The sequence below is a fragment of the Syngnathus typhle genome, linkage group LG13 (genome assembly GCF_033458585.1).
Source record: "Syngnathus typhle isolate RoL2023-S1 ecotype Sweden linkage group LG13, RoL_Styp_1.0, whole genome shotgun sequence".
Taxonomy (NCBI): Eukaryota; Metazoa; Chordata; class Actinopteri; order Syngnathiformes; family Syngnathidae; genus Syngnathus; species Syngnathus typhle.
The window spans coordinates 5214044-5242032 of record NC_083750.1 but is presented as its reverse complement, the minus strand read 5'-3'; the positions used below and the strand labels follow the sequence as shown (position 1 = coordinate 5242032).

General features: G+C 38.5%; 2 protein-coding genes across 4 annotated transcripts; both read left to right on the top strand.

Annotated features, from left to right (window-relative positions):
* Window positions 1-256: 256 nt before the first annotated feature.
* Window positions 257-9070, top strand: cop1 (COP1 E3 ubiquitin ligase). 3 transcript variants are annotated; one of them, XM_061296005.1, is made up of 20 exons: window positions 257-978; window positions 1500-1559; window positions 1693-1790; window positions 2423-2484; window positions 2615-2707; window positions 3023-3091; window positions 3211-3270; window positions 3390-3466; window positions 3886-3949; window positions 4018-4156; window positions 4314-4449; window positions 5518-5661; window positions 5744-5852; window positions 5946-6027; window positions 6193-6309; window positions 6578-6695; window positions 7013-7137; window positions 7276-7436; window positions 7554-7598; window positions 8543-9070. In XM_061296005.1, exons 1-20 carry the CDS (start codon window positions 614-616, stop codon window positions 8558-8560), a joined length of 2142 nt encoding a protein of 713 aa, XP_061151989.1. In that variant the 5' UTR covers window positions 257-613; the 3' UTR covers window positions 8561-9070. The 3 variants fall into 3 exon arrangements, with proteins under 3 accessions (XP_061151989.1, XP_061151988.1, XP_061151990.1); XM_061296004.1 differs by having other exon boundaries at window positions 2588-2707; XM_061296006.1 differs by having other exon boundaries at window positions 258-978; window positions 2588-2707; window positions 4048-4156.
* A 1185-nt stretch (window positions 9071-10255) lies between these two features.
* xrn1 (5'-3' exoribonuclease 1) lies at window positions 10256-27800 on the top strand. The gene is made up of 40 exons (XM_061296000.1): window positions 10256-10477; window positions 10965-11197; window positions 11320-11417; window positions 11898-12007; window positions 12097-12207; window positions 12288-12373; window positions 12702-12789; window positions 12878-13046; window positions 13586-13653; window positions 13935-14072; window positions 14170-14339; window positions 14678-14767; window positions 15057-15213; window positions 15748-15867; window positions 15944-16113; window positions 16463-16580; window positions 16914-17009; window positions 17208-17311; window positions 17450-17584; window positions 17693-17855; window positions 18155-18271; window positions 18367-18465; window positions 18554-18669; window positions 18936-19082; window positions 19174-19263; window positions 19705-19840; window positions 19943-19999; window positions 20315-20447; window positions 20561-20630; window positions 20832-21027; window positions 21112-21192; window positions 21269-21352; window positions 21611-21691; window positions 21815-21958; window positions 22096-22216; window positions 22531-22703; window positions 22876-22989; window positions 23453-23558; window positions 23719-23906; window positions 24483-27800. The coding sequence occupies exons 1-40, from the start codon at window positions 10403-10405 to the stop codon at window positions 24774-24776; spliced, it is 5046 nt and encodes a 1681-aa protein (XP_061151984.1). The 5' UTR covers window positions 10256-10402; the 3' UTR covers window positions 24777-27800.
* Window positions 27801-27989: the final 189 nt, after the last annotated feature.

The window sequence follows — 27989 nt, the reverse complement described above, 5'->3', positions numbered from 1 at the left end:
GCCATTGTTAATTTATTTTTATTTTCCTTTTTCTTTTACTATTTACTTGCAACACAGCAACATTTTTTTCCAATTCTGTTATTTAAATGAGGGTAATAATTAACCATTTTACAATGCAACAGAACTTTGGGAAATATCTTGTTAATGTATTTAATATTTCCCTGACCTGATATTTTGGGGAGGTGTGTTGCTCTGTGGACTAACTAATGATGCAATTCTACTCCTATCCACTAGAGGGTCGTATGTGGAAAGCCAGGCGAACACTGCCTACACGAGCAATCGAGGAAACTTGAGCTAGTACTCTCCCTGTACCTAAAGTGGCTAGCCGGCTAATCGAATGCACGGCGCAGAAGGTTGTTGTTTTTCTCTTACAATTCTCAAGTATTTTCTTTGCTACTATAGAGGTTTTTAAGTACGTCACCAATAACGAGACAAGCGAGACAAACACCAACAAGTTAATCTAAATACGCTCGATGACGTGCCACCATTACCAGGATGTTAGCATATAAACTAAGCAGCTAGGTGGACAGTCGGCACAAGTAGCCAAACAGTAGCATCCGGATGATTTGAACAGTGCCACCGCGGATTCTGGGAGGTTTTGAGTGGGATTTGCATGATGTCAAATAGGCGCTCCCCGCAAATCGCTGGAGGTGCGAGTTCTGGGCCCAGCACAAGTAGCAGCACTAGTAGCAGCAGCAGTGGTACTGGAGGAACCGTGAACCCAAGTGGTGGAAGCAACTCTGTCACAAGCAATGGAAACAGTTCAGTTACTAGTGTGTCCTCTCGGACACTGGCAACAGCAGGTGACAGTGGCATGTCGGTGCCAAATTTGGTCGCCGTGTCATCAAGCCGAGGTGGGTTCGCTTCTCTGATTAGACCTTCCGCGCCCTCTAGCAGCAGGAAGAGGTCCCTCCACCAGGCACCTCTCTGCAACGGCCTGTTGAACTCCTATGAGGACAAAAGCAACGATTTTGTCTGGTGAGTGTCTGACAATTTGACTCATTGGTTAGTTAGCGTTCGTGCGCAAGTGTGAGATGTGCAACCTCAACTTTGACTAAAATGTGACAAGATCAGCGTGGATACTTCAACATCAATCACAGTAATTTGGTTTGTAATATTCTGGTTAGACAGCAAGCATTGTAATATGTATGTACTTCTGTCAATTCAACAATTATCATCTTTGTAGGTGAGATTTCTGTCTGGTTTTGTGAATTAACAATGTGTGCCTAATGAAATGGATGCTTAGGTCGTAATCGTACAGACCCTTTTCCATGTTTGTAAACAACAATGACTAATCCGGATGCGCGCTCACAGTTAGTGCAGAAAGGACAGCGGGGTAATCTATCCTAATGGACGAATCAAAAGCGTAAATTATTAATTCGGATTAAAGACATTTTAACTATGCTCCAATTATGCGTGCGCAGTTTTTGATGATGTTGGACGGAATGGGGTCTATAGAGTCAGTATGCACTTAATAGTTTTGTGCTTACTTCTTCTAGCCCCATTTGCTTTGAAATGATCGAAGAGGCACACATGACCAAGTGTGGGCACAGTTTTTGGTAAGTGAATTTGAGCCACTTCAAAGATTATGGAGATTGTGACTGATTTGGATGGCCGTGTGTGCGTCTGTTTGTGTATTTTCTCTGCCAAAATGAATTAGAAAAACAAAAAAAAACTCTCAACTGTTTGCAGCTTCAAATGCATCCGCCAGAGTCTGGAGGATAGCAACAGGTGTCCCAAATGCAACTACATTGTTGATAATGTGGATCAACTTTACCCAAACTTTCTTGGTAGGTGGTGACTAATAGTAATTTAGATTGAGTCAATGTATTATGCTTGTTGTGTAGTGGAATATCTAAGGTCAAAGAAATCTGTCCTGCTAGTAGATTGATGAAAATTTTAAACTGTTTTTCCCATTTGAATTGTTGAAACAATTGTTTGAGCAATTTCAAATTTAATAAAGCATCAAACGATTAATCGATTATCAGATATAATGGTCGATTAATTGGTAGGATTCTTGGTGCTTTGAATGAGTCTGCATGATGGTATCACTCTTTGTCTTTCATACTCGCTTTTTGATGCTCTTTGTGTGTGATGGACGAGTTTATCTTTGAGAGACCAGTTTTCACTCCACAATTCGTACGACCTCAAGTGCATCAATGTTATACTTTAGGTTAAAACACAGCCCCATGCCAAGTGTAAGGTTTTAATTAAAACTTTACCTGGAAAAATGAGCTTGTAAGGAAGAAAATGCAAAGGAAGCACAATGTGCTTCATTTTAATTTCTCTGGGCCACCATGGTAATGAAATTAATAAGTGACAAAATTGTGACAGTAGTTTGTGAAGCTGTTCCACTGGTTTGGGGTGTTTCTCTGTTTTCTATCATTTACTCACGCTTTTCGTTCTCCTCTACTGCCACCAGTAAATGAACTAATCCTGAAACAGAAGCAAAGATCAGAGGAAAAGAGACTTAAACTAGATCAAGTAAGTAAAATGCATCCGCAACTGTCCCAGTTGTATGACATCCAGGCTGACAAAAGGGGGTCAAGCCAATTACAGTTTACTGATCAGTCTCTTTGACCCCAAGAATGGATCCAGGTGGCATGTTTTCCAGGATGTGTTGAGTCCGGACCAAGAGAACCTGGACCTGGCGAATGTCAATCTAATGTTGGAGCTATTGGTTCAGAAGAAGAAACAGCTGGAGGCGGTAAGCCAGCATGCTCAACAAGTCTTTTTATCACCTAAATCGTTGTTGTGTTTGGAAGTTTTCGATCGTCTTCATATAAGTCATATGCACGCAACTAACCATCCTGATAGTAAATAAATATATAAAATGCCCTCTAGGGTATCGACTGTATTACAGCTGCCAAAACAAAGTCTTATGTTGTTACTTAATTGTCATCCTTTTCTTAGTTGTATCCGTTAGTGAGGAAGATTTTGCATTTCTTCATGGTGTTTAGTGACATTCAGGACAAATGTATGTATGTCTTCGGGTAATTTACAATTTGTTTTTGTCAACCAGGAATCCCAAGCAGCTCAGAGACAAATTCTCATGGAGTTCCTTAATGAAGCCAGGAGAAACAAGAGAGAGGTACTATTGCTTGTCAACTTATATACCGTGTCTATAAGTAGCAAAGAATTTTTCAAAAATACTCTTCTAAAATGATGTCATGATGTAATTTAATTTATCTCTGTGGTTGTTTTTAACAGCAACTAGAGCAACTACAGAAAGAAATAAACTTCCTTGAAGAGGACGTAAAGCGTGTTGAGGTAGGATGATTTATTAAACTAAACGTAAAAAAAAACCATAAAAACAGGAGCAGTACTCATTATTCTCACATCACCCTCTAGTCAGCCAAACATCTTATTTTATTTATGTTTCTTTCCAGGAAATGAGCGGACTGTACTCTCCAGTGGAGGCAGAGTGTACGGTGCCCAATGTCGAGGCCCCCTCACCCTCAGCCAGGTACTGCTTGACCCTATCAAATCATCAGCTTTTTTTTTTTTTTTTTGTAGTAAAATACAACTTTATTCACGACATACTGGTTGATCTATGCCAAAAGGAGCTCAAGATGACCCAGTGAAGGTCAAACAATTCTAGGACACTGCGCAACCTTGTGATGATGTCAGAGATTTGAAAACATGCTGGTGGGAAATAATGGAAATAGAAATAATTCATTCCTGATGCACATTATCATTGGAAAACCCGTATTAGCGATAGTCAGTTTTCCCAAGTAACATTTTGACATGTTTAATGTTTATTCAGTAAAATTAAGTGGTGTTTAAAAAAAATAATAATAATTTGCCATTGAAATTGAATCTTAAAACTGCACATTATGTTTATAGAATTTCTTTGGAAATATCTGCCTGTCTCTCCTCTAATAGCTGCAGTAGCATAATGGAGCCACCAAACTATAACCAGCCACCAGAATTTGGTGTAACACCCCAGGTAAGCAAGATGATATTTCTATTTATGTAAAATTTTGTATCAACCTGTCTGTTATTTTCCATGCCTAGGGATCTGACCAAAGTCTTTGTAAAATACAGGGCAAAAAGCAGACATGGTATAATAGCACACTAGCATCAAGGAGGAAAAGGTTGACTGCTCATTTTGAAGATCTTGAACAGTGTTACTTCAAAATGTCACGCATCTCAGGTAAAGCTCACTGTCACTATTTTGCTTTCTAATACGTCACTCAATTGAAGTGCCATTGCTGAACTGACAACAGCTTTAGTTGATCTTCTACTCACAACGTCAAGTGCATTTCTGTTTCACGCTTCTATGCTTGTTTTTTTTTCTGTTTATTTTCCAGATGAAGGGAGGAACTTGAACCAGCTGGATGACTTTATGGAGTGTCTCTCTAAGTTCACACGCTACAATTCTGTGCGACCCCTAGCCACGCTCTCCTACGCCAGTGACCTCTATAATGGGTCTAGTATTGTCTCCAGGTATGACACGTGAGATATCTTTGTCAGAAATCATAGAACTTTGTAAGTACACTTCAGTGGTTTATTAACTCTTGGGAGTGCAAATATTGTGCTTGCAGTGGTGTGACCTGCAGAAAATGGCTTTTTTACTGAATTATTTAACAGCAACTTAGGCTGGGTACTCAAGTTTTTTTGTTACTCTTGAAAGATTTTTTTTATCTGACCCCACACAATAGTATAAATAATGACATTTTACAGATTTCATAATATTCTCAGATAAAACACCACCACAAGTGCAACTCATTGTAACCAATGGGAGCCTTTGACCCCCATTTTGTCCCTACAGGATATTTGGATAGTAGAGGAGCTACTGTGCACACTAAATCTAAGAGTCAATGCAACTGTACTCATCACTAAATGTATAATACTCACATTATTCACCTAAAAATAAACATCCATTTCAAACGTTTTATTTTATAATTCACCTTTCTTCATCTATCATTCAAGTTTTGGTCTTCAAGAAAAGTAATGTGGTGGGGTAGTGCCCTAGCGCCCTCTATTGGCCACCTGTCTTGCACACTGCACTCCACGAGGGAAATAGAAGAGCCACAACAGCTAAGCAACATTACTGATAGTGGTGATTAAACAGCCACAGACAGATTGAAGAAAAACAATAAATTCTAAATAGATTCTGCTTTTTATTTTGGGTTTAGTGGCATTTTTTTATTTATGGCATAATCGCCTGCTAGTATGAAGCCATGTAGTTGGGGATTCTTTCTTGTGTACTGCAGATAGGAAAAGTTCTGCAATAAAGATAAAGATGTTGTGTATGATAATGAGAATTTCTTTGTTTTGAACGGGGGAATGTAGTGTTTGTGCTTGTAATGCTTGTGTTATGTCAACCTTTAGCTGAAGCCTTTATTTGTTTTGTTTGCTTTATTTGCCTTCATTTGTTAAATTGACACATTATTTCTTATTGCTATAGCTTTTGGTTATGAATTAAGATTGGGTGTTATAAATTCCAACTGCTTTGAGTCATAGAGGTATGTGTTAATAACATTCTGAAATTGATTGACGTGTGTGTTTCAGCATTGAGTTTGACCGTGATTGTGACTACTTTGCCATCGCTGGTGTGACCAAGAAGATCAAGGTGTTTGAGTACGGTACTGTGATCCAAGATGCAGTAGACATCCACTACCCTGTCAATGAAATGACATGTAATTCTAAAATCAGGTGAAAATCCCCCCAAAAGTGAATCATTTAAGGATGTGGGTCAATAATGCAACAAACATAATCCCAATTTTGTTCATTGTAGCTGTATCAGCTGGAGCAGCTATCATAAGAACCTCCTGGCCAGCAGCGACTATGAGGGGACAGTCATATTATGGGATGGCTTTACTGGTCATAGGTCCAAAGTGTACCAGGTACTTAGATTTGGGTGTTATAGTGGAATATGGCTGACCTCAGATATTTTCCTTATTGTCATGTTTTAAGATATCCCGTTGTTTTTTTCACAGGAGCATGAGAAACGGTGCTGGACTGTTGACTTTAATCTGATGGACCCAAAGTTGTTGGCATCTGGCTCTGATGACGCTAAAGGTAACTGAAGGATAATATTTTTTATTCAACACCAGATTGATTTGTGATTTTATTTTCCAGCACCTCAATCAAAATGTCATTGGCTTTATTCTCCCTGTAAAAATGCTTGTTACAACTAACTTTTGTGGATGATTGATGCCTGTTTTGTCTACTTTTGATTGTCAGTGAAGTTGTGGTCAACTAATCTGGACAACTCTGTGGCCTGCATTGAAACCAAGGCTAATGTCTGCTGTGTAAAATTCAGTCCAACATCCCGGTATCATCTGGCCTTTGGCTGTGCAGGTAATCTTGTTGTAATCGTTGGGATTAAAGTTTTATCTCTGTGCAACTGCCTACTATTGTCTAAGAGCATGATAAACTGTACTGGTTGCAGTATAATAATTTGAATTAATGAATGAAAGTTCGTCATCTTTTTTTGTTGCATTTGGAGCATTGGGCAGCCTATATTTGACATGAACTCAAATGAACAGTTGTCAGTTATTTAAGATTTCTAACAGGCACCAACTGTCTGAATAGTGTTCATCCATATTCATTTTGTATTTTCTTGCAGATCACTGTGTCCATTACTATGACCTCCGCAACATTAAGCAGCCACTCATGGTGTTCAAAGGCCACCGAAAAGCTGTTTCCTACGCTAAGTTTGTCAACGGAGATGAGATCGTGTCTGCGTAAGTCTACTTTCTGTGTATAGCTAGAGTTCTTTTTTTTTTTTTTTAAACAATCTGTTTTGTTGATAAGTACAGGGAAGAAAGTAATATATGTTTAAGTAATGGTTAAATTGTAATGGGTTTCTTGTTGTTCAATGTACCAGCCCTCTGCTTATTTTTGTGGAAATAGGTTTTAATGTACTCTTGCTGTCTGACTGACCCACCTTATTTACAGTATGATGTGAACTTGTTTTGACAATGTTTCTCAGCAATGAAATGTAATTATAGCTATAAACTTGCCACTCAAAAGCTCCTTCATTGTTTGAATCACATTTCAGGTCCACAGACAGTCAGTTGAAGCTGTGGAATGTCAACAAAGCTCATTGCCTGCGCTCCTTCAAGGGTCACATCAATGATAAGAACTTTGTTGGCCTGGCTTCTAATGGAGACTATATTGCCTGTGGTAAATATTATGGTTCTATTTTGCAATACAGTGCACAAAGACAATTGGCCATACCTCCTAGTACCTGCATTTCCTTGATTGGTCCAGCCAAGCAGGGAGACTGCCACAATATAAAACCATGTCTGTGTTTGTGTGCAGGCAGTGAGAACAATTCCTTGTACCTGTACTACAAAGGACTTTCCAAGACACTTTTAACATTCAAGTTTGACACAGTGAAAAGTGTGCTGGATAAAGAGAAGAAGGAAGATGACATCAATGAGTTTGTCAGTGCTGTCTGTTGGAGGACTTTACCCGACAGCGTGAGTTTTTGTGATTTGCAATCATCACTTTGCTTTGGTGGCAGGCTCGTTGGTTGAGTACCTCTGCTCCTGGGGCATTCTGTCGTTTTGTTTTTAAAATAGTATTTTCCTTTTCAGGAGTCAAATGTGTTGATTGCTGCAAACAGTCAAGGAACAATCAAGGTTTGTGTACATTTTCGACGATCTTTTACCTTTCTTGTTGTATGCAAAGATACATCACTGTCCACAATTTATTTTTTCTTCAGTCCAGGCTTATTAGTTTTGCTTTCAAATATTTAATTATGGTCCGTACCAATTAATGTTTGTACGCACGCTCTCTTTTGAGGTATGAAAACAATGTAGCCTAATTTATAAGATACACAATAGTACGCTTACACGATTTTTAAACTTAATATATTTCATCTTTATTGAAAAAGCACAAGATGGAGAAATCTGGAAAAAATGTTTGAATAACCGCTAGCTCAAAGGCAATCATTTCTTGCCACACTAATCATCAGCAACTGCAATGATGAATATGACTGCCTGGAAAATAAATTGTCTCATTGAAAGACAACATTAAAGAACGTTATCAGCTTTATTTCTTTGTAGTCACTCTGAAAACACTCTCATGCAGGGATTTTCAATTAAAATTTGAAGGCGATCGGTTGCAAGGGTTTCCTGTGCTCTCCATTTTGTATACTGTGATTGATGGCCCATAATTCAAATATTATCTAAAAACCACTGACTCTAATTCGTTGGCATTCTCAACAGTGCTTATAACTGAGGTTTATTCCTGCTTATATTTGGAATGTGTTTTGCATTTTATTTCATGAAAACATGATTGGTCTGTAAAAAATCGGTTATTTCACTCGCCATTTTTTACAGTGTGCTAATGGTATGACAATATCTCAAACATGCTATTTCCTGTGTGTAAGTAATAAATGTGTTCTGAAGTGAGATCTTTTTTAAATACATACTATGATGCCCGATTCCCTCAGCGACTGTAATAATAGAGAAAATAAAATGAGTAACTCATTATAGTACATATTATAGTAACTTTATATTGTTACCAAGTAAAGCGTTACCCCCAACACTTGTGACATAAAGTATCTTTTTCCCTTGCACAGGTACTTGAGCTTGTCTGAAGACCCTGATCCTCAAATGATGAAGACCATACCTTGAGCTGCGTGTTTGATAGATGGAAGAGGCCAAGCTGCCAACTGAACTCAGAGTGCCCGACCCCCAAGGAGAACTGATGTTTAAGAAGCTATGGGATTTTTTGTCAGCATCTTTATACTCTGACATCTGCATGCCATGCTGTCATTTTATAGAGGGGATTTTTTTGTTTGATTTCTGTTACAGTGGTACAGGTACACTAAAGCATCTCCATGTTTTTTTTTCTCCTCAGATCCATACTTTTTAGATTTTTTTTTTTTTTATTCATCTGTTGATCTTTGGTTCACATCCTGTCAAATGCTTTCAACCCCTTGAAGGCTAAAAGTACAGGACTATTAACCACACAAGTTTGTTTTTACATTCTACTTCAAATCTCAACCCAGCCCTGAATGTTTGTCGGACTTATGTGGAATTTGTTTTCCAGGATGGAAGAAACCAGTTGTAATAATTCAGAATGAAATAAAATTCTGTCAAACATACGTATTGTCAATTGTCAAACTGAGACATTTAAATTGTACTAATACTAATAGATCATGGTAAGGTTGAGAAATCCCTTCATTTATGTATGTCCCACGTATGTAACCAAAAAGACATGGCTCAAATATGCCACATTAAAAGTAGCAGTGGAAATACTACAGATGAAAACAACAGAGCCCAGTTCAAAATCAGACAAACTATTTAAGATTAACCGATAGTCAGGAGTATTTGAAAAAAAACACTAAGGCCTACCTATTTTGTGATGAATGGAAGAAGAGCTGATTTCTATTTGTATAACTGAATAAATTATTTCTAAACCATTTTGTTTCACCTGGTCATGAAAAAAAAACCTAATCTTCAGTATTTCCCAACGTTCTCTTGACTGAGCCTGTTTGAGGGAGTTATAATTGATAATTGGGTTCCATGTGTGATTTTGTCTTTTTTTTTTTTTTTAATGTTAGTGCTCAAAATGTTCAGTTTTTTTCCACATATCCTCGGAGCATTCATGAATGCAAGATTATTGCACGTGACAAGTGTTCCATTAAGTATAGCCATAATTTTATTTTAGTTGTCATGGGAGATTTATTTGTGCTGCGGGATAGACAAACTATTGTTCACTTGTAATTTCTATTCTGTGGAAATATTGAAATATTGTTTTGTGTGTCTGAAAGGAAGGTCCATTGTTTACCTCTTAGCTTATCACATTGAATAATAAATTTGTGTTTACTTTCGGATTTTATTCATTTGGTTTAACATAAATGTCAAGCATCTAGGAAATACAGTACATTCATATTCAATCCTTTCATATTCCTAAACTCAAACATAATTTGTCAACCTGGAAGAAAGCTCGACACACTGACAAGTTCACACTGAGGAATCCGAGTTTAACTACTGTAAGAGATCAGGCCCCATATTACAGAACAAAGGTTGACATAACAGGACGCACAAGTAGTATGAGGAAATAGCAATAACAAAGGTACGTAATAGTATTTAAAGGTGACATTGAATTGTTTTTTTGTGTCAAAACTGTAAAACAGGTATTTTTCCTAAATTATGAAAATGTTGATTGATCTTATTTAAACGCATGTCACCCATCTTTATTACCATCCTATTTATTTTTTTTTAAGCGCGATTATTTCTCTATTTTTACGTAACAACAATGACAAGCCAGGAACAGTCGACAACAACAACGCGGGATCATTTTACAGACGCACCACGGACAACTAGCTAGATTGCGGCCGCTGGAAGCAAAACCGTGTTCCTGCGAACAATTAAATTAAACGTACCCTCTTATTTTTGTCTGCAGCACAAAGATATTTAGTGCTACAGAAAATATGGGGGTCCCGAAGTTTTATCGATGGATTTCTGAGCGTTACCCTTGTCTCAGTGAAGTTGTCAAGGAACATCAGGTAAGAGGTGACCGCGGACAGCTACTCCGATTTACCGTGCGTAGCGAGGTTAGCATCTGTAGCACTTGGCTATCGGCTTGTGAACTTGGGGCTGTTTAGATTATGATGCACTAGATTAGTTTTTATGTTTAAAAGAAATGTAATCACTAGTTAGCATCTTTTTTTTAATCATCTGTCGACCTACCCTCTTCAATAGCGAGACTATCTACTTTGCCGAGAAAGTGTTCATTCAAGCCCGACTCTCGTCCAAACAATTTTTGTGTAAACTGATTGTTAGAGTACAGCTTCTATTGTGTGGCGTTAGAAAGTCAGTGACAGACATTTAGGTTGTCGGAAAAATCATATTTTCTTGTGATTATTGACTCGTCATTTTGAGTGTGGGTTCATATTTGTGTGCGCGCGTCCGTGCGTTTGCTCGTGCACGCACATTTTAGTTTCGTAAGCATTTGAAATTGATTTCTATTACAGAATCATCTATTTTTTTCAGATCCCAGAATTCGACAATCTCTATTTGGATATGAATGGGATCATTCATCAGTGTTCTCATCCAAATGATGAAGATGTCCACTTCCGCATCTCTGAAGAAAAGATTTTTGCTGACATTTTCCATTACTTGGAGGTACTTTTCAGGATCATCAAGCCACGCAAGGTTTTCTTCATGGCAGTTGATGGTGTGGCGCCAAGGGCAAAAATGAACCAGCAGAGAGGACGGAGATTCCGGTGGGTTCAATAAGAAGGAAGTGATCATTAGTATTTTTGCCTTCTGACTAAATTGTCACATTTTTATGAACGTCAGTTAGTTTTAGAGACAACATCATGAACATGTGTGTTTGTGTATGAAGGTCTGCAAAAGAAGCAGAAGAAAAAATAAAAAAAGCTCTGGATAAAGGAGAGGTGTTACCCACAGAAGCTCGTTTCGACTCCAACTGCATCACTCCAGGTAGGCCCTATTCCTCCCTCTTTTTGCATACATCTGGCAATCGTTTGTTATTCTTTTTCCCCTCCACCTTAATACATCTTTGTCACCCATCCGCTCCTTGTTGAAAAGCATGACTCGCAAATTGTCATACGGAACTTTTTTGACGACAGCTGTGGCAAACTGACCGACAGAGCAAATATAAAATATTTGCAGGCATTGATGTCACTTTTAAAAAAATTAATAATAATTCGGAACATCCAAATGGTCACTTCTGTTCCAGAATTGTTTTTAAATGTCGTTTGTACTAATATGGTTTTCAAATACTTTTAAATGTCACACTTGTATATGAATAAAGATGCCTCTTTTTTAAAAATAAATTAAAAAAAGGCCCAATTTCCCCCATTTTTTTCCATATTGATCTTATATGGTAACGATAGAAAGGACAAGAGATTAACGACATGTTATTTTCATTGCATTAGTAAATTTGACAAAATTTTCTAGGCACTGACTTCATGGTGAGACTCCAAGAGCAGCTGAAGTATTTTGTCCACAACAAACTCTCTACTGACAAACTTTGGCAGAATGTCAAAATCTACTTGTCTGGCCATGAGGTGCGTGTGGATTAACACTTTGGTTTTAACAAATATCTTGCTAAATTTGATTTACTGACCAAATTGGAGCCTTTCCAATTGTTTTATAGACCCCTGGCGAGGGCGAGCATAAGATCATGGAATTCATACGTTCAGAGACTTCGAAGCCACTTCATGACCCTAACACCCGGCACTGCTTATATGGCCTGGATGCCGACCTGGTATGATTAGTGTGCATGTGAATTTGACGTGAAAGTGTGTTAATGTGGCAGGATTCATGTTTTTTTTGGCCCATCCATAGATGATGTTGGGTTTGACCAGCCATGAGCCAAATTTCTCGCTACTCAGAGAAGAGGTCCGCTTTGGAGGAAAGAAATCCCAAAAAAGGTTTGAATGTTGTTCTTTTTAAAGGCTGAATTTTAAATTTTGACCTCCGGGTTATTTGGAAGTAGAACCGGTACAATGGACTAGGGGAGTGACAACTCAGGCCACTTCACCAAATGCAGCACCGGGCCATGCCTTAAAATTGTGAAAAAGAATTTGACGCTATATCTGACCAGTATTACATCTCAGTATTCAAACATGTTTCAGCACATTTCGTCAAACACATGTCATGTTTTTTTACAACGAATCATGAAAATGACTTGACATTGTCATTTAAAGTGCTTGGAAACTCCTTGGTGAAAAAAAGTCCTGTCCGTCTCATTCCTTCCAGGGTAACTGCTCCAGAGGAGACAACGTTCCATTTGCTCCACTTGTCTCTGATGAGGGAATACATTAACTATGAGTTCTCTGAGGCTAAGGTTGGAAATCAGACACTCACATCATGTTTGAAACACATAAAGCCTGCATATTTAAAATGATCTTGATGGGTGTTTTTTTTTTTTTTAGAATCAGTTGGGCTCTAAATATGACTTGGAGCGGATAATTGATGACTGGATTCTAATGAGCTTCCTTGTGGGGAATGACTTCATCCCTCACCTTCCTCATCTTCACATTAATCACGATGCTTTGCCGTTGTTGTATAAGACTTACATCAGTGTGCTACCTAGTCTTGATGGTGAGAAAGTCACAAACAAATAAGTATTCTATGTTGACACTCTTGTGTTTTAATTCTGTGTTATGTACTAAGCCTGATACAATATAATGTTTTAGACCAAGTTCTAGAGCAGGGATGGGCAGCTTGGAAGAGACCACAATTTTGTTTATACCACAGGTCCAAATCAGACCGCAGACTTCTTCACAAGATGTAGGACAAAAATACAATTTCAAATGTGGACAATATATGTCCACGTCTATTTACAAAATTGTTAACGCCTCTTGTAGGGCTCATGAAAAAAAAATATTAACCACATGAAAATGTATATACATAAAAAAAAAAAAAAGAAATATTAAGACAAAAAAAATATTTGAAACAGTATAATTATGTAAGTACCTTTTGGACCAAACAATCTTTATGACATTAAATTGTAACAATTTTCCTGAGCGACATTTGAACAAAATTTAGCAAAATGCCATGGGGGTGCAAACCTACATATCGAGCTACACTGCTCATCACTGTGATGTGAATCAAATTGTTTTGGGGTTTTTTGTTCTCAGGTTATCTGAACGAGAATGGCCATCTTAACCTCAGAAACTTTGAGAAATACTTGGAAAAACTCTCTGAGGTGCGGATTTTAGAATTAAAGCAACACTTTTTTTTTTTTATTGTACTAGGGTATTGCTTTCTCTAGTGCTAGTCATAAGTAATTTCTCCATTACATTTTGCTGATCCACGTATTGTTCATAGAATGATAAGTCGATAGAATTAATATTGGTGTCAGTCCTTTTGTAAAGGTGTTTGATCAGTGTGCGTACTGTATAGAGTATGTGTATAGTATACACAAATACTATATTAAGTATTAAGAAAAACACGTTTGACGTATTGTATTTTGCTACCTCTGTCCAGTTTGACCGTGAACATTTCAGTGAGGTGTTTGTGGACTTGAAGTGGTTTGAGAGTAAAGTTGGTAACAAGTACCTGAATGAGGCGGCAGGTCAAGCAGCAGAGATGGAAGCTGCCAGTAAACGCACCCACAAGGAAGAGGTAGGGCGGTAGTAAATTATTAAACCATATCCAATATTCACTGTTGTGTTTTCCTGCATACATGTGCTAATTACCCCACTTCTTGCGTGTTTTACAGGATTGTTCTCTCCCTCTGGTAGAACTGACATCACCTGATATAGTGACAGACGCTGGGAAAGTACCTACTGTCGAGGATGATGAGGAGGAAGATGATATATTTGAAACTGAGTTTAGACAGTATAAGCGCACGTACTATATGACCAAGATGGGTGTCGACGTAGTGTCTGAGTAAGTTTTAAAGTTTTTTTTTTTTTTATCTACCACACACCCACTCATAACTGTTTGAAAAAGAATATTTATACAATATTTTCCAAGCACATATTGTAGTGGGTATGTGGAAGCATCTTTTTTTCTCCAAAATAAGTGCAGTCAAAGAATGGGTATGTGGGGAAAAAAAAAAAAGATTTCCACGATAAGTGCAGTGCCCTCCACAATTATTGGCGCTCGTGGTTAAGGTTTTTCATTTTTTATTTTAGCTTTCTGATTTTTTTTTTTCTAAATAATATTATATATAATGGTATTTTGTAAAGTAACCTGAAACAATGTCTGTATTCATTCTTTTACAGTGATTTTCTATCAAAGCAGGCCAAATGTTACGTCGAAGGCATCCAGTGGATTCTTCACTACTATTATCATGGGGTTAAATCCTGGAGCTGGTGAGAACATTCCCATTTAATTTTTCAATGCCCTGTCATTTATTACTTAATATCTTCTAAAATAAATTCGGGTGTGAGACGTTATTTTTATTTATTTATTTATTTTTTTAACTGCCACAGAGATGTTGTTTTTAATCCATGAGGCATCCGTTTTTTTACTCACTTTTGATATCACTATTTAAAAAAATTGTTAGAGATCAAGGCATACTGTGTGTGTTGCTTGGTGCACAATTTTGCATCCTTGATGCTTAAAGGGTTAAGCTAAGTAATGCTATCTCTGTTTCGGCAGGTTTTACCCCTACCACTATGCACCGTTTCTGTCAGACATCAGGAATATTTCAGAATTGACGTTGACCTTTGATTTTGGGAAACCCTTCATGCCCTTCCAGCAACTCTTGGCAGTCTTGCCCGCTGCCAGCATGGAGCTTTTGCCTGAATGTTACAGGGTAACGCACACATCCTCACTGGACCTTTTCCTCATTGCAAAGAAACCATCCAAATATATCTGTTTTACTCATTTTACTAACTTGTGGATTTAATATTAGCATCACGCAACCCAGACAACATGACGTCCTTTAAGAAGAGTCAGTCATAGACGTTCGGGAGAGAATCCGGTCACTTTTTAGCCTATAGTATTTTTCAGCCTAGCCTAATAAATAAACCAGAAATGCTGTAAGTTTTTTGTTTTGTTTTGTTTTTTGGCAGTTCGCCACGGCTAGCGCATGGCAATGCACTTTTTGGCTATATCTTTTTTTTTAATATATTTCTTTTCCAGGTTTTTGATTGACTCTAATGCTCAATGGGTAATTTCCCCCAGAATAATCGTAATGTATTCATTTACTATACAAACTAAGCTTTAAGTTCATTTTAAACCTTTTTTTAATAAATGTTTAAGTGACAGACAATGTGCGAACAGTAAAGCCTCATTGACAGATGTGGTCACAATGGAATTAATGAGTGCACTGTTTTTGACTTTCCAGCACCTGATGACCAGTGAAACGTCTCCCATTATTGAATATTACCCTACGGACTTCGGAACAGACCTCAATGGCAAGCAGCAGGAGTGGGAGGCTGTGGTGCTAATTCCTTTCATCGATGAGGTAAAGTAAATTAAAACACCATAACACTTTTGTAAATTTTCTTGAATGTTCTTTTTTTTTTTTTGTCTCGTAACAGAGGTGTTTGTTAGCGGCCATGGAGAGCTGCAATTATAAGCTGACAAAAGAAGAGAAAGACAGGAATAATCATACAGAGTGTGCTCTATATACATATGACCATGAGAAAGACTTCACATACCTCTCCACCATTCCTCAGCTCTTCCCAAATATCATCCATTGCCATGTCAGGTAGATGCACACTTCACCCCTTAACTCTTACACTGGTAAACCGAGCTCAGTCTGATTTCTAAAATCTTATCATACTATGTCAAACATAAATCACATTAACCCATCATAATTGCATGGCAGAATTAAAATATATTCTCGTTCTTCTTTTCCCTTTGTCTTCGTTGTTTTGTGGTTGTCTCTTGTCGTCGCTCTGCAGTTACTTCATCACCACATTAACTAAGTATAGCTAAGATATAATATATGAATGGAGAGATGAATATTATTTAGACGCGTACTGGAATGAAATGCATCCAGCTCTCATTTTAAATGTCCACTGCAAGTTAATTTGTTATGCCCCTGGGTTTTCCAGGAAAGAAAACATTCCCATGGATGCCTGGCATGTTCCACTAAACCACATTGGCAGGAGTGTGGATCGCTCAGCGCTGTATTTTTGTGGATTCCCCACACTACATCACATAAAACACAAGGTATTTTATGCAGAACCCTTTTGTTTCTTGACTCGATGACAAACACAGGACACTGTCATTTAGAGCAGTACATCTAGGAGAAGCAAAATATGGCACTTTTCATTTAAAAAGAAAAATTAACTGTATAGCCAAATGTATATAGCCAGCAATGTGTCATTTTAAAAATGCTGTACATATAGCCAAACCTCAAAATGTTTGCATTGGGACAGTCATGTGTAACAGCCACATCTATGTAAAAATAAAAAAAAGCAGCAGATGAGATTTAGATGTATTGTGATCAATAAGCACGTTGTCTTGTTCTTTCTATTTTTTTATTTGTACTTGTTTTTTTAGTTTAGTATGAAGAAGAGCGGGGTGGTGGTATTTCAACAAAGCAGCAGAAGTGACAATATGATACTGGAGATCCTCCCCAGTCAGAAAGAGGAATTGGTGAGCTCTCTTGTCTTTCTTTTTAATGATAATGTGTGTGTATGTGGAAGTACTTTATTTTAATACTTGGTTATCTAGCTTCAGTATAGAATATGGTGCACAATATTAGAAATGACTACTCTCTTGCAAATTATAACCACGATGATGAAGTGTTGTTTCCCCGCACTGTTCCTAACATTTGCTCTATCTTCTTTATAGGATTGCAAGGATGTTGCTGAACAGGTACTGGGGAAGTCAGTCTTTGTCAACTGGCCACATCTGGAGGAAGCACGCATCATTGCTGTGACAGATGGAGACACCAAGTAAACTTTTTTTTTTGTCCTGGCGAAGATTTATTTACGGTGTTTTAATGCAGAAAGTTTCATTCACCAACGAGCAAAAATGTAGACTAGTTTGTTCGGATCATCTTAAATAAATAAAAAAATTCGTATGCTTCAAAGATTTTCTCTAGACGAACCATCAGGGGTGCAACGAGTCTACCACAGGCCTTCCACCCCTCCACCGACCAAAGTCACTTACCTCTTAGACAAGGAGCAGAGGGACTGGATAAAAGACATCCAAGGAATAACAGAACAGTAAGGCTCAAACGCGAACAAAAATCATTTTCAAATAATAAAAAAAAAAGTTCTTCAATTACATACATAATCTCATCTGTCATTCATCCCCAATCTCATATTTTGTAGCTACCTGAAGAGGAAAGGCATAACAGTGAATGAAACAACAGTGGTTTTATATGGACAACTGCTGACAGGAAGAAAATACGTCCCAAAGTCGAACGGTGTGGTCGAGTTGGAAAAACAGTGGGCTAAGCAGGTCCTTCCTTTTGCCTACCAGACTGTCGTCCAGGTACACGTTCCACAAATTTCAACTATTGCTTACTAGTTGACTAGTAATAGTACTTGTTGACTAGTAATGCAACCAAGGTCATTTGCCAAAGCTAATTGCATTTCCTAGCAAATGTCTCTTCTCTCTTCCATTCTCACATTTTTGTCAAGCCTTGGGATGAAGACATTCATTCATTCATTTATTCATGTTTTTTATTGTTCATTTTAAAATTATCGTTCATTTCACCGGGATGAAAGCATTGCTAATGTCGTATACATTATCATCCACTGCACTGATAAACGGTGTGCTCACTTTTCTAGGACATTGAGACCTTTTATTCACCTTTGACCTGCTTTAAGAGCTTAGAAGACCTCTATCCTCCACAAACCACTGTTTTCATGGTGGGAAACCACCACTACTATGCTGCCATGGGCGAGGTCAGTTAACTGCAATTTCTACACTTCTAAGACTTTGGATCTCACTCCAACCAATTGCAACCGCATGTCTATCACTCGTTGTACATTCTGAACAGGTGCAAGATTCCAGCGATGTCATCAAAGACGGCCGTGTGCGTGTGGTTTTCAACCTCCCACATGATCCCCAACTAGAGGTTCTAATCCAAAACCAGCATGTAAGACATTCATTCACCATTACACACACACATACAAATTAAAAGTATGTCTCCATTTGATGTTTCTGAATGTATTTGTGTTTTGTAGAAGTACTGTGTAAAGTACAGCCCTGGGTACATTGTGGCATCCCGGCTTGGTATTAGCGGCTACCTTGTGTCCCGCTTTTCTGGAAGCATCTTCATTGGCAGAGGATCTAAAAAGAAGTACAGTACAGTACTATAATTACCAGACTATAAGTCGCTATCTTTTTTCACTTAGTGTGTATTTTTCTGTCTCATACAAAAGTGTAGCCTGTATACATACCTTTTTTTTTTTCCTTCATTTTTGCGAGTGCGTCACACATTCAGATGTGCTTGATGGAACAGAAATTATTGTATTTCGTGAAATACTAGTGTATTTCAGAAACGCGCCTTTATTACCCTCATGACTAAGCCATTTATGCTTGATATGTCTGCAAATACATTTTTAGCCCCTGTGGAGAGCAAAAAGGTAATGTTGGCCTGAACCTGAAGTTTAACAAGAAGAATGAGGAAGTTCCAGGGTACACCAAGAAAACTGAGAAGGAATGGCTTTACTCTGCTGCTGTGGAGGAGCTATTAGCCGAATACTTAGAAAGGTAAAACAGAACATTGCCATTCAAGTGGGATTTTAAATAATTTATTGGAAATATATTGTATTTTAATATACTATCATTTATACTTTTATAGATTTCCTGAGGTGTTTGACACTGTTGCAAGAAACGGTCACGATGATATGTTCTATGAAGACGACATCTGGCCCGGGGAAGACCACAATGGGTCAGTTCATATACTTGTACTTGCCCTCATTTATAAACAGTGTACCTAATAGGTTTTATTTACAATAAAATATTTCATAATATCGTCCTTCCTTAAAGGAATTTTATATTTGGTAAACCTCAAATAAAAACCAAATCATGACACAAAGTTGTCAGTCTAAATCGTATGTGTGCAAATATTTACAAAGCTTCACTTTGTCACTTTTATGCTACAGCCTCATTAAAAAATGCTATTTGTTGCAAATGTATTAAAAATTAGTCGATAACATGTTAGTCTGCAATTCAGCATTAATGGATCAGTGTGTCAAGTGTGACACTTTGTTTTTCCTAATGAAATATGTATATGTAGTTTATGTCCAGCACACCATTAGTAAGGCTTAAGGTTATACCAGACATTTTTAAGTTAAGGACTAGCACTTAACAACTTCCTAATGGTCCACAGGGCAGAAAAGGTGGCTGAAATCATGACATGGTTGAAAAATCACCCCGTCAGCTCTATCAGCAGAGCGTCATGTGACTTGCAAGTGTTGGACGTCGCAATCATCGAGAAAATTGAGGAGGCTGTGGAGAAAGCCAAGGTGTTATACACACACAAACATACACATTCTTTTCTGCGCTATTGTTAATTTGTTTCAGCTCTTAACCATATTTTTCCTTTTTATGCCTATCATGTAACCTAGGTGAAGAAGAGTACAAAGAAAGTTCGAGTCACCGTAAAGCCGCATCTCCTGTTTAGGGTTTGTATTTTTTCTTTTGTAATGGTCATGTCTGTCCAAGTCTTTTTACTGTATATTATTGCACCAAATAGCTTATTTACCTAATGTGTGTCCCATAGTTTTTAGATTACTGTCCTTTGAGGCATGTCTGATACATTGGTGGATATTAGGTTCCTGTTTCACATATATGGTTATGTTTTTCTGCTTTTGTATTATTAAATAAGACACTATCATCTTTGCATGCATCTGTGGGGTTTTCAATAGCAATGCAAATCTGAGAGGTAGCACAAGTTTAGAATTTCTCTCAGGCATCCATGTTCTCATATTTCCATGTAGCCCTTGGAGCAGCAACAGGGTGTGGTCCCAGACCCCAATGCAGAGTATCGCCTGTTTGACCGTGTCATCAATGTCAGAGAGAGCTTCACTGTCCCGTTGGGTCTCAGAGGCACTGTTATTGGCATTAAAGGAGGTGATGACACATCAGTTCAAACTCCTCAATTTCATTTGTTGGAAGACAAATATGTGTGTGGACAAACTAAAGGATGAAGATGTAATTGATATTGTGCATGTTTTGCCTTTCAGCTGAGCGTGAGGACGAGGTTCTCTATGAGGTGCTGTTTGATGAGGAATTTGCTGGAGGGCTTAATATCAGGTAATTGAAGCCAATATGATGAGTTACGTCATGAGTTGTGTACAGCCATGGCCAATTGTTGTGAGAATGACAGTAAAACGTTGACTACGCATTCTTAATGACGGCAATTGGCATGTCCTGCCCGCTTTCCATGTCTCCTTGTGTCAGGATGTTCAATATAATGCTGCTAAGATCTAAGACAGGACTTTCTGATATCCTCAGGTGCACATCACCTCGTTGTTACCGCCTACCGCCCTGTGCGCTACTTAACCAATCGCACGGTGCCCGAATGGATCCCATGTACAACAAACTCACCGCCATTGTCAAACCTCAACCTGCTGCTGCCACCAACTTCAACTCACATCATCATGTTGCCAGCCTCAACCACTCTCCACGTTCACCCTTTATATCAACGCAAGTAAGGGATTATTGTTATCTCGTGGTTGTCACGATTCTTGCAATCTCTCTCTTTTCCCCTCATTCTCTTTGTTTTACCTCATAGCATAATAAACGCAATGAGGTAAGACCAGCCTACCAAGGCAGCAAAAACTCTAAAGCTGCTACGCAGAAGCAACAGGACAAGGTGAGTTTATTTACCCGGGATAAACATTACAGACTTTTCTCTGCAGACTTTATACTTTGTCCACTTGTCATTACAGAGTAAAGACGTGTACATGAATATATGGCAGTCTTTGCAAGACTCCGCTCCTTCCCATAAACCTCCTGCTCAATGGCAAAATAATGTAAGCTCTCATTTTTGGCTCATGTTTATATGTTTTTTCCTCTGTGCACAGTGCTTTGATAACGCACTGATTTTTTTCACTATCATCATATTAGACACAAGGGTTCAAACTCACGGACTAGGTCGAGCCTGCCGTATCATTTTATGTGGCCTGCAAAAGCAAATCATGTCTGTCAACCATGTTGGTTTAAAACATGATCTCTAAAAGTTAATAGGTATCGTGAAAAATGTAGTTTGTGTATTTGTGTGTACTCTGCAGCCCTCTGCTGGTCTCGTCAAGTTGTTGAAGAAAAGCGAAGAGGGCGTTTCAGTTTTACCTCAGCAGAACACAGTTAACAAGGTATTCACACACACACACGGAGAGGTGGTTGTGGTTTAACCAAAGTTTCTCTTGAGTGTTAAATTGGCTGTAAACTCATCCTATTTTTATTTCTCCTGTTTAAATTTGTATTTATTCAATCAGACATCAACTGAGTTTGAGGACCTGATAGCCAGCCTTAAGATTTCGAAGGACAGCCAACAGAGTCCTGCAAATCTTCCTCCAGCTCCTTTACAAACAACCGCCACCCAATCCGATGAGCCTTTGTCACCACAGTCCTTTGCAATGGTCAGTATCAGTCTTGCAACAAAAGAAAACTGATATTTCTTTTGTGAATCCCATCTCTAAAATTAGAGTGACCCTTTACTACAAAAACAAGCACTTAAGCACTACTAAGATAGTGTTCCAACTGACTGTGCTTGTAGAAGGGCACAATGGTGTTGAAAGAGATGCTGAAGATCGATGGCACTGCAACAGGAAGTTCTGCCCCTCAAGAGACTGCTAACGACCAGAAGCAAAACAAGAGAGGAAAGTCCAAAAAATTAGGTACCTTATTCCCATGTAAGCCGTACAGTAATCCCTCACCACTTCGCGCTTCACCTTTCGCAAATACGCTCCTTTGCGGGTTTATAAGTGTCGTTTCTACTTCGGAGATTTCGTTTTTTGCAGGTGGAACACATCTTCCACGAAAAACGACGGATCACTGTAATTTTATATCACCAGTTAGCATAAAAATTCAGCTGTTGTAATAAAACTAGTCTTTTTTATTGTCTATAGATTTCATAAAATCTGATACATAACAGAATACAGTTAAAGCCTGTTGTTACATTTGATTTTTTTTTTTCCCCCCCCTCAACTAGCGGCGCAAATGAATCTTCCCCATGGAGATAAAGCTCAATCGTCGTCTCCTGTGCCTGTTACCCCTGTTCACCAGTCCAACCCGTTGATGGCCAGTAAGGTGTCGGAGTTGGAGTGCGTGTGTGTCGCTTTAGGCATGGCACCACCGGAGTTCAGCTTTATGCACAACAGATTGGTAATACTGCATTATTTCTCTGGCATCCAATGTCCTGGATTTGAAATAAAACAGTGCATTGCCGGAATGTTAAAAAATTTGTCATACTTGATCATAATAGGAAATCAACTAAACAATTTAGATCCATCATTTTGTCCTTCAACATTCTGTATGCCATTGGTTGTGTCTGCAGGGTGTTGCGGTGTGTCAGGTTAAGCTGCCCAACGGTTTGACTCTTCACGGGCCTCAGTGTCAATCAGAAAACGAAGCCAAGGAGAAAGCTGCCTTCTTTGCCTTACAGCGACTGGTACAACCAAATTTTATCAAATTACATTACAGCAGAGCTTTTTAAAAATCTATTTCGCTTTGGTTCGAGACATTAAAGTCAACTTTACTGTTATACATGATGTGAATTTGATTGTTGATTCTATATATTGACCAAAAAAAAAAATCTATATAGTCATGTTTTTAGTGTTTAATAAAATCCTTGCTTCAGTTCCCAGAGTTTAATCTGTAAAAAAAAAGAAATCTGACCAACAAAAAGTTGTCCCTCAAATTTGGTGATTGATTTGCTAACTGCTCTGTAAAGAAAGCACATTTTGAGCATTGTGTTGTGTGATGATTCAGTAGTGGATCCCTGTTGATCACAACGCAACCTCTGATTAGATTTGTTTTCTGTCATTTCATGTACCATTATTTAATTAATAAAAAAAAGAGCGAGAGGGAGAGAGAGAGAGAATCTATAACAGTCAACCTTTTTCCCCTGTTAGAATTCACTGGGCTCAGGTTTCCCTCTTCCACCCCCTCTGTTCCATGGAGTGGCGCGTTTGCAGTCTCCAGCCATCAGAGCCATGCCTCCTGTTTACAACCAGCCAGGTAAATCCATGTAATATAAAAAACAGTAAACATTTGATCATACCTGCTAAGAGGGAGAATGCAAGTGAACTTTCCATTCCATTCTTCTTCTATTTTCATTATCAAGCAATATTGTGACTGGAACAGAGTTTGCTCACGGCACTTGTATTGATCTCTGTAGGCGGCTTGATGATGCCCCAGCGGGGTTGCGCTCCCGCGCCTATCTGGGGAATGCCTCTGCCACCCCACCCTCACCCCCATCAAAACCCAGCATTCTACAGAGCAGCAGGAACGTTTCCTGGTGTCTCGAGGCCACAGCCAGTCAATACTTTGCCCATGGGCTCACATCATCAGTTCATCCCTTTACAGGTCAGCATACAAGTCAGTGAACGCAGCCTCCATAGTTAAACGCAATTCTGAGATGCTTTTTGGCTTGTTTGTTTTTTCCTCAGCTGAATGAAACCCAATCAAAAGATTAAAATTTGAACATTACCTGTTGTTCAATTATACAATGAGATACCCATAATCAGATTGACTCTCACATTCATGCGTGATGTATACACATAAGTGATAAGATGATTGCCTTTATGCATTGCATTCTTAACGGTCACTTATAAATGAGTGAACCACAATACAGGAAGATGCAACAATTGTTTTCTGCGATGCAGCAATCATTCACATACTAGTTTACTGCTTTAAATATTAACACAAAACAGACCTGACTTGCCACAGTTTTTTTCTCATTTCTCTTTTTGTCTCATTTGCTAAAAGGCAGAGCTACTTGATTGCTTGATTCAAAAATGTCTCATTGTCAAACCAATCTTATAAAGACAACCCGGGTAAAGTTTAGAAATACAGTGGTATCTCTACTTAGGAACGCCTATACTTGTGAACTAGGCTTTGGTCTGTTTCTGAAAATGTCGTTGTGCTCTTGAACACCTACAGGTTACGAAAAAGCGAATGTCTACCAACAAGAAACCCCAAGAGTTTTACTCAGCTGCCCAGAACGTAGCTAGGAATAAAGCCCGACGAGGCCAGGATACGCCTCCTGGCCAGTCACAACCCGTCAGAGAAGACGACCCTGCTCCGGCAAACACGCTTCCTGTGACGATGACCCACCCGTCCACGCCTCCTCGGCAAAATAGGCCGGCCATGGGCCACACCCCTGGCTCCGCCTCCAAAAGGAAGCACAGGAAACTGGCTGTGAACTTTGAGGCAGCTCGAGTGTCAGACCAGTGAACTTGATGCGTGTCAGCATGTGTGCTCGCACCTCTGCTGCATATTGCAGTTGCTCCGTTGGCTGATTGATATACCAATCGCATCCTTGTGAATTTATGAGTCAGGTTTTTGCAGCAAAGAATTGTTCAGCTCATTACTTTGCATTTTGGCCTCCAGGTTTTACAAAGATGAATCTCACAATAGCAACGATGGCAACATACTCACAGAATTGAAGCCCTACATTTCGAAGTTCACCTTAACTATGCACCGCCTCTCCAATTAACTGAAACTGAAGTTTTTCCAATGAGAAGTTATGGCAGCTCCCACAGTAACTGCTCTCTGATTTTTTGCGATTCCGTCTTTTATTTGCTCTAGTAGCTTATTTTTCTTTTAGGAATTTGACTGCAAACCTAAAAGTAAAATTTGTTTTGCATAGTTGTAATTATAGTGCTACTACAAGATTTTAAGTTCATTTATGATGGTTGAAATGCCCCTGCCCAGTTTTTACAATTGGAAACTCATTTTGATAAGACCAAGTGTTTACATGTTTGTCCTACTGAAACCCTGCATACTCACACGAGGAAATTTTATTTCTGCTTCTCAGAACAATGTTACTTTTTTTCAAACTTTAACCTCATATGGGCACACTACCATCTTGCGCTGGTCATACCACATTACACCCATTTCGGAAGCGTGGAGCTGCCAGTGTGGAGTTTAAAAAAAAAAATACGTTCAAACGTACTCACAAACACAGCAAAAAATGTTTTAAGCTAAATTTATGATTATCGATGATTACATTTGTAGTTGTAAATAGTTCTTTAAAGTAGCACATTTGCCCATTTTTGCATTTACCGTATTTTTCGGACTAAAAGTCGCTCCGGAATATAGGTCGCATTAGCCATAAAATGCTCAATAACGTGAAAGAAAACACATGTAAGTCGCTTCGGAGTATAAATCGCATTTTGGGGGAAATTTATTCGACAAAATCCAAAACCAAGAACAGACATGAACGAGCGACAACAGGCTAAACGATAGGTATGCTAACGTGACGTAAACACAAACAAAGAGCTGAGAACAGGCCTGACGTAACATTCAGAGTTATTCAAATAACTATTACATAAATAACACGTTTATAAAACCATCTGTCACTCCAATTCATTAAATCCATTGATGGTCCTTTATGTCAACAATGGCTGCGCGCCGCTGACGGCGCTTGCACTTCAAAATATTCCACAGGCTCATATCTGTGTCACTCCAAATCATTAAAACCATCGATCAAATTCCTCGTCCTTTGTCAACAACACCGCGCGTGCGCCCTGACGTCAGCCTCGTCGTTATTCCACAGATCTAGTATATAACTAGTACAACAAAGTACAAGGAAAGACGTGGGTTTGGTAAACGGCTCTTTATTTAACAAAACAAACTTCCAGGCGTGTGGCGGCATAGACTTCCAGCCACGGAGGTGGAAGAGAGCTCCATAGAATAGGACCGGGTGTGCGTAAAAGCCATGTCCGAGCCTTATCCACCGTCCCCGTGCAGCCACCCGGCCGAGCGCCGGCCCCCGACTTCCATCCACGGAGCTGAAAGAGAGCTCCGTAGAGTAGGACCGGGCGTGCGTAAAAGCCATAATAGTTTCTCAAACCTTTTGTGTCACTCGAAATCCTTCAAACTCTTCGTCCTCCGTGTCACTTACAAACAAAGCCGCTAATGATGCCGGTAGTATGTGGGGCCCTTAGTCATCTTCGTCATCCCGTGATCAAATCTTTGTCCTTTATGTAAACAACTGCCGCGCTGCTGACATCACTTGAAGTTCAAAGTACAGTAATACCTTGCGACAATCGCAATTTTGAAAATTCGTGAAAAAATTTACATAAGTCACTCCTCTGTATAAGTCGCCCCCCCACCCAAACTATGAAAAAAAGAAAAAAACGCGACTTATAGTCCAAAAATTACGGTAATTAATTTTGGAAAGAATTGGAAATTGTTCTTGTTCAATAAATTTCAAGCCATTTTTATTTGAATTTGAACTTCAATTTGTATCATCGCTGGACCGGGAAAGTTTCATTGTTCAGAGTATAATATTGGCATTTTACTGTTTTAGACAGTTTTGATTTTGAAGACTGAAAGTTGAGTTATTCCACACGTCACCCACCTGTAAAGCATCAATCTTTACCACCGCAAGAGGAAAAAAAAAAAAACTTTAGTAATTGTACTTTTTAGGCCTTACTTATCCCAAATCGTTAGGAGAAATAAAAAATCCACACCGAATAAAAGCTCGGGTCTCAAGAGGTTAAACCCCAAGAAAACCATATTATTTTTACAGTATCAGAGCAATGAAGGCAAAGTATTTTCAGTTGAAATGAATCTGATAGATTAAGGATTTAGCTGTGATCTGATGCATTTGTGTAATATGCTGGTGAAACCGCTTTCACCAGCATATTACATATCTACATTTAGACAAACATTTGGTCAGCCTGCCTGAATATTAGTAAAGTAATGATGGTGTTGATTGATATTTTATATACAATCAAAGAACGGAAAACCAGCTTTTATATTCACACTGTAGTGAGATACTTTCAAAATTATTCATCAGGTCTGTTATGTGTCAATCTTAAAGAAATAAATATGTGGGCACATTCACCAAGCAGAAAAATTATATTAGTCAATTTCCCTTTATCGATTTTATGGACGGCTGATAGGTAATTTTCTCTGGCAAATTGTGAACCTTTTTTTTTTTGGAGTGTTACAGTGAACATGAGGGCCTTGTCTTGCTTACATTTTTTGGTGCTATTTCAATGGCTAATATGGAGTTCACATGCCATATTGACATTAAGTCTGTCCTGGAGCAAAAGGTTAAGGTTTAATAAAATATGACAGCTCAAGCATGTATTTTTTTTTAAATGTTTGAAATTAAATGTCCATTTTAAGTTTAAATCCAACACTGCTGTGTCAGAGGATGGCAAATTTGTGTTGTTGATTGCTTCATTTTCCCTGATTTTGGGGTTGCCTACGACTGCTTCAATAAACCTAATTGAGAGCCTGCGGCATCACAAGTAAGATATATGACACTATTATAACTATACAATTAGGATACTTGTTAAATAAAATGCACATTTTGTTACACAAGGATTTTACACCATTATCTAAAATACCTTTGCAGAGACAGCTTTGTGCTCACGATAAGCAAATTCCTAAACTACAGCTATAAATAAAAATGCTGTCTTTGTTTAAGCC

Bases quoted from the DNA above. Each gene is read 5' to 3' on its own strand.
- cop1 (XM_061296004.1), top strand. From the start codon at position 614: ATGATGTCAAATAGGCGCTCCCCGCAAATCGCTGGAGGTGCGAGTTCT. The intron at 3,950-4,017 runs GTAAGCAAGATG...TTCCATGCCTAG, and splicing joins AATTTGGTGTAACACCCCAG to GGATCTGACCAAAGTCTTTG. The intron at 7,437-7,553 runs GTGAGTTTTTGT...TTTCCTTTTCAG, and splicing joins GGAGGACTTTACCCGACAGC to GAGTCAAATGTGTTGATTGC.
- xrn1 (XM_061296000.1), top strand. From the start codon at position 10,403: ATGGGGGTCCCGAAGTTTTATCGATGGATTTCTGAGCGTTACCCTTGT. The intron at 12,374-12,701 runs GTTTGAATGTTG...CATTCCTTCCAG, and splicing joins GGAAAGAAATCCCAAAAAAG to GGTAACTGCTCCAGAGGAGA. The intron at 20,000-20,314 runs GTTTGTATTTTT...ATTTCCATGTAG, and splicing joins AGCCGCATCTCCTGTTTAGG to CCCTTGGAGCAGCAACAGGG.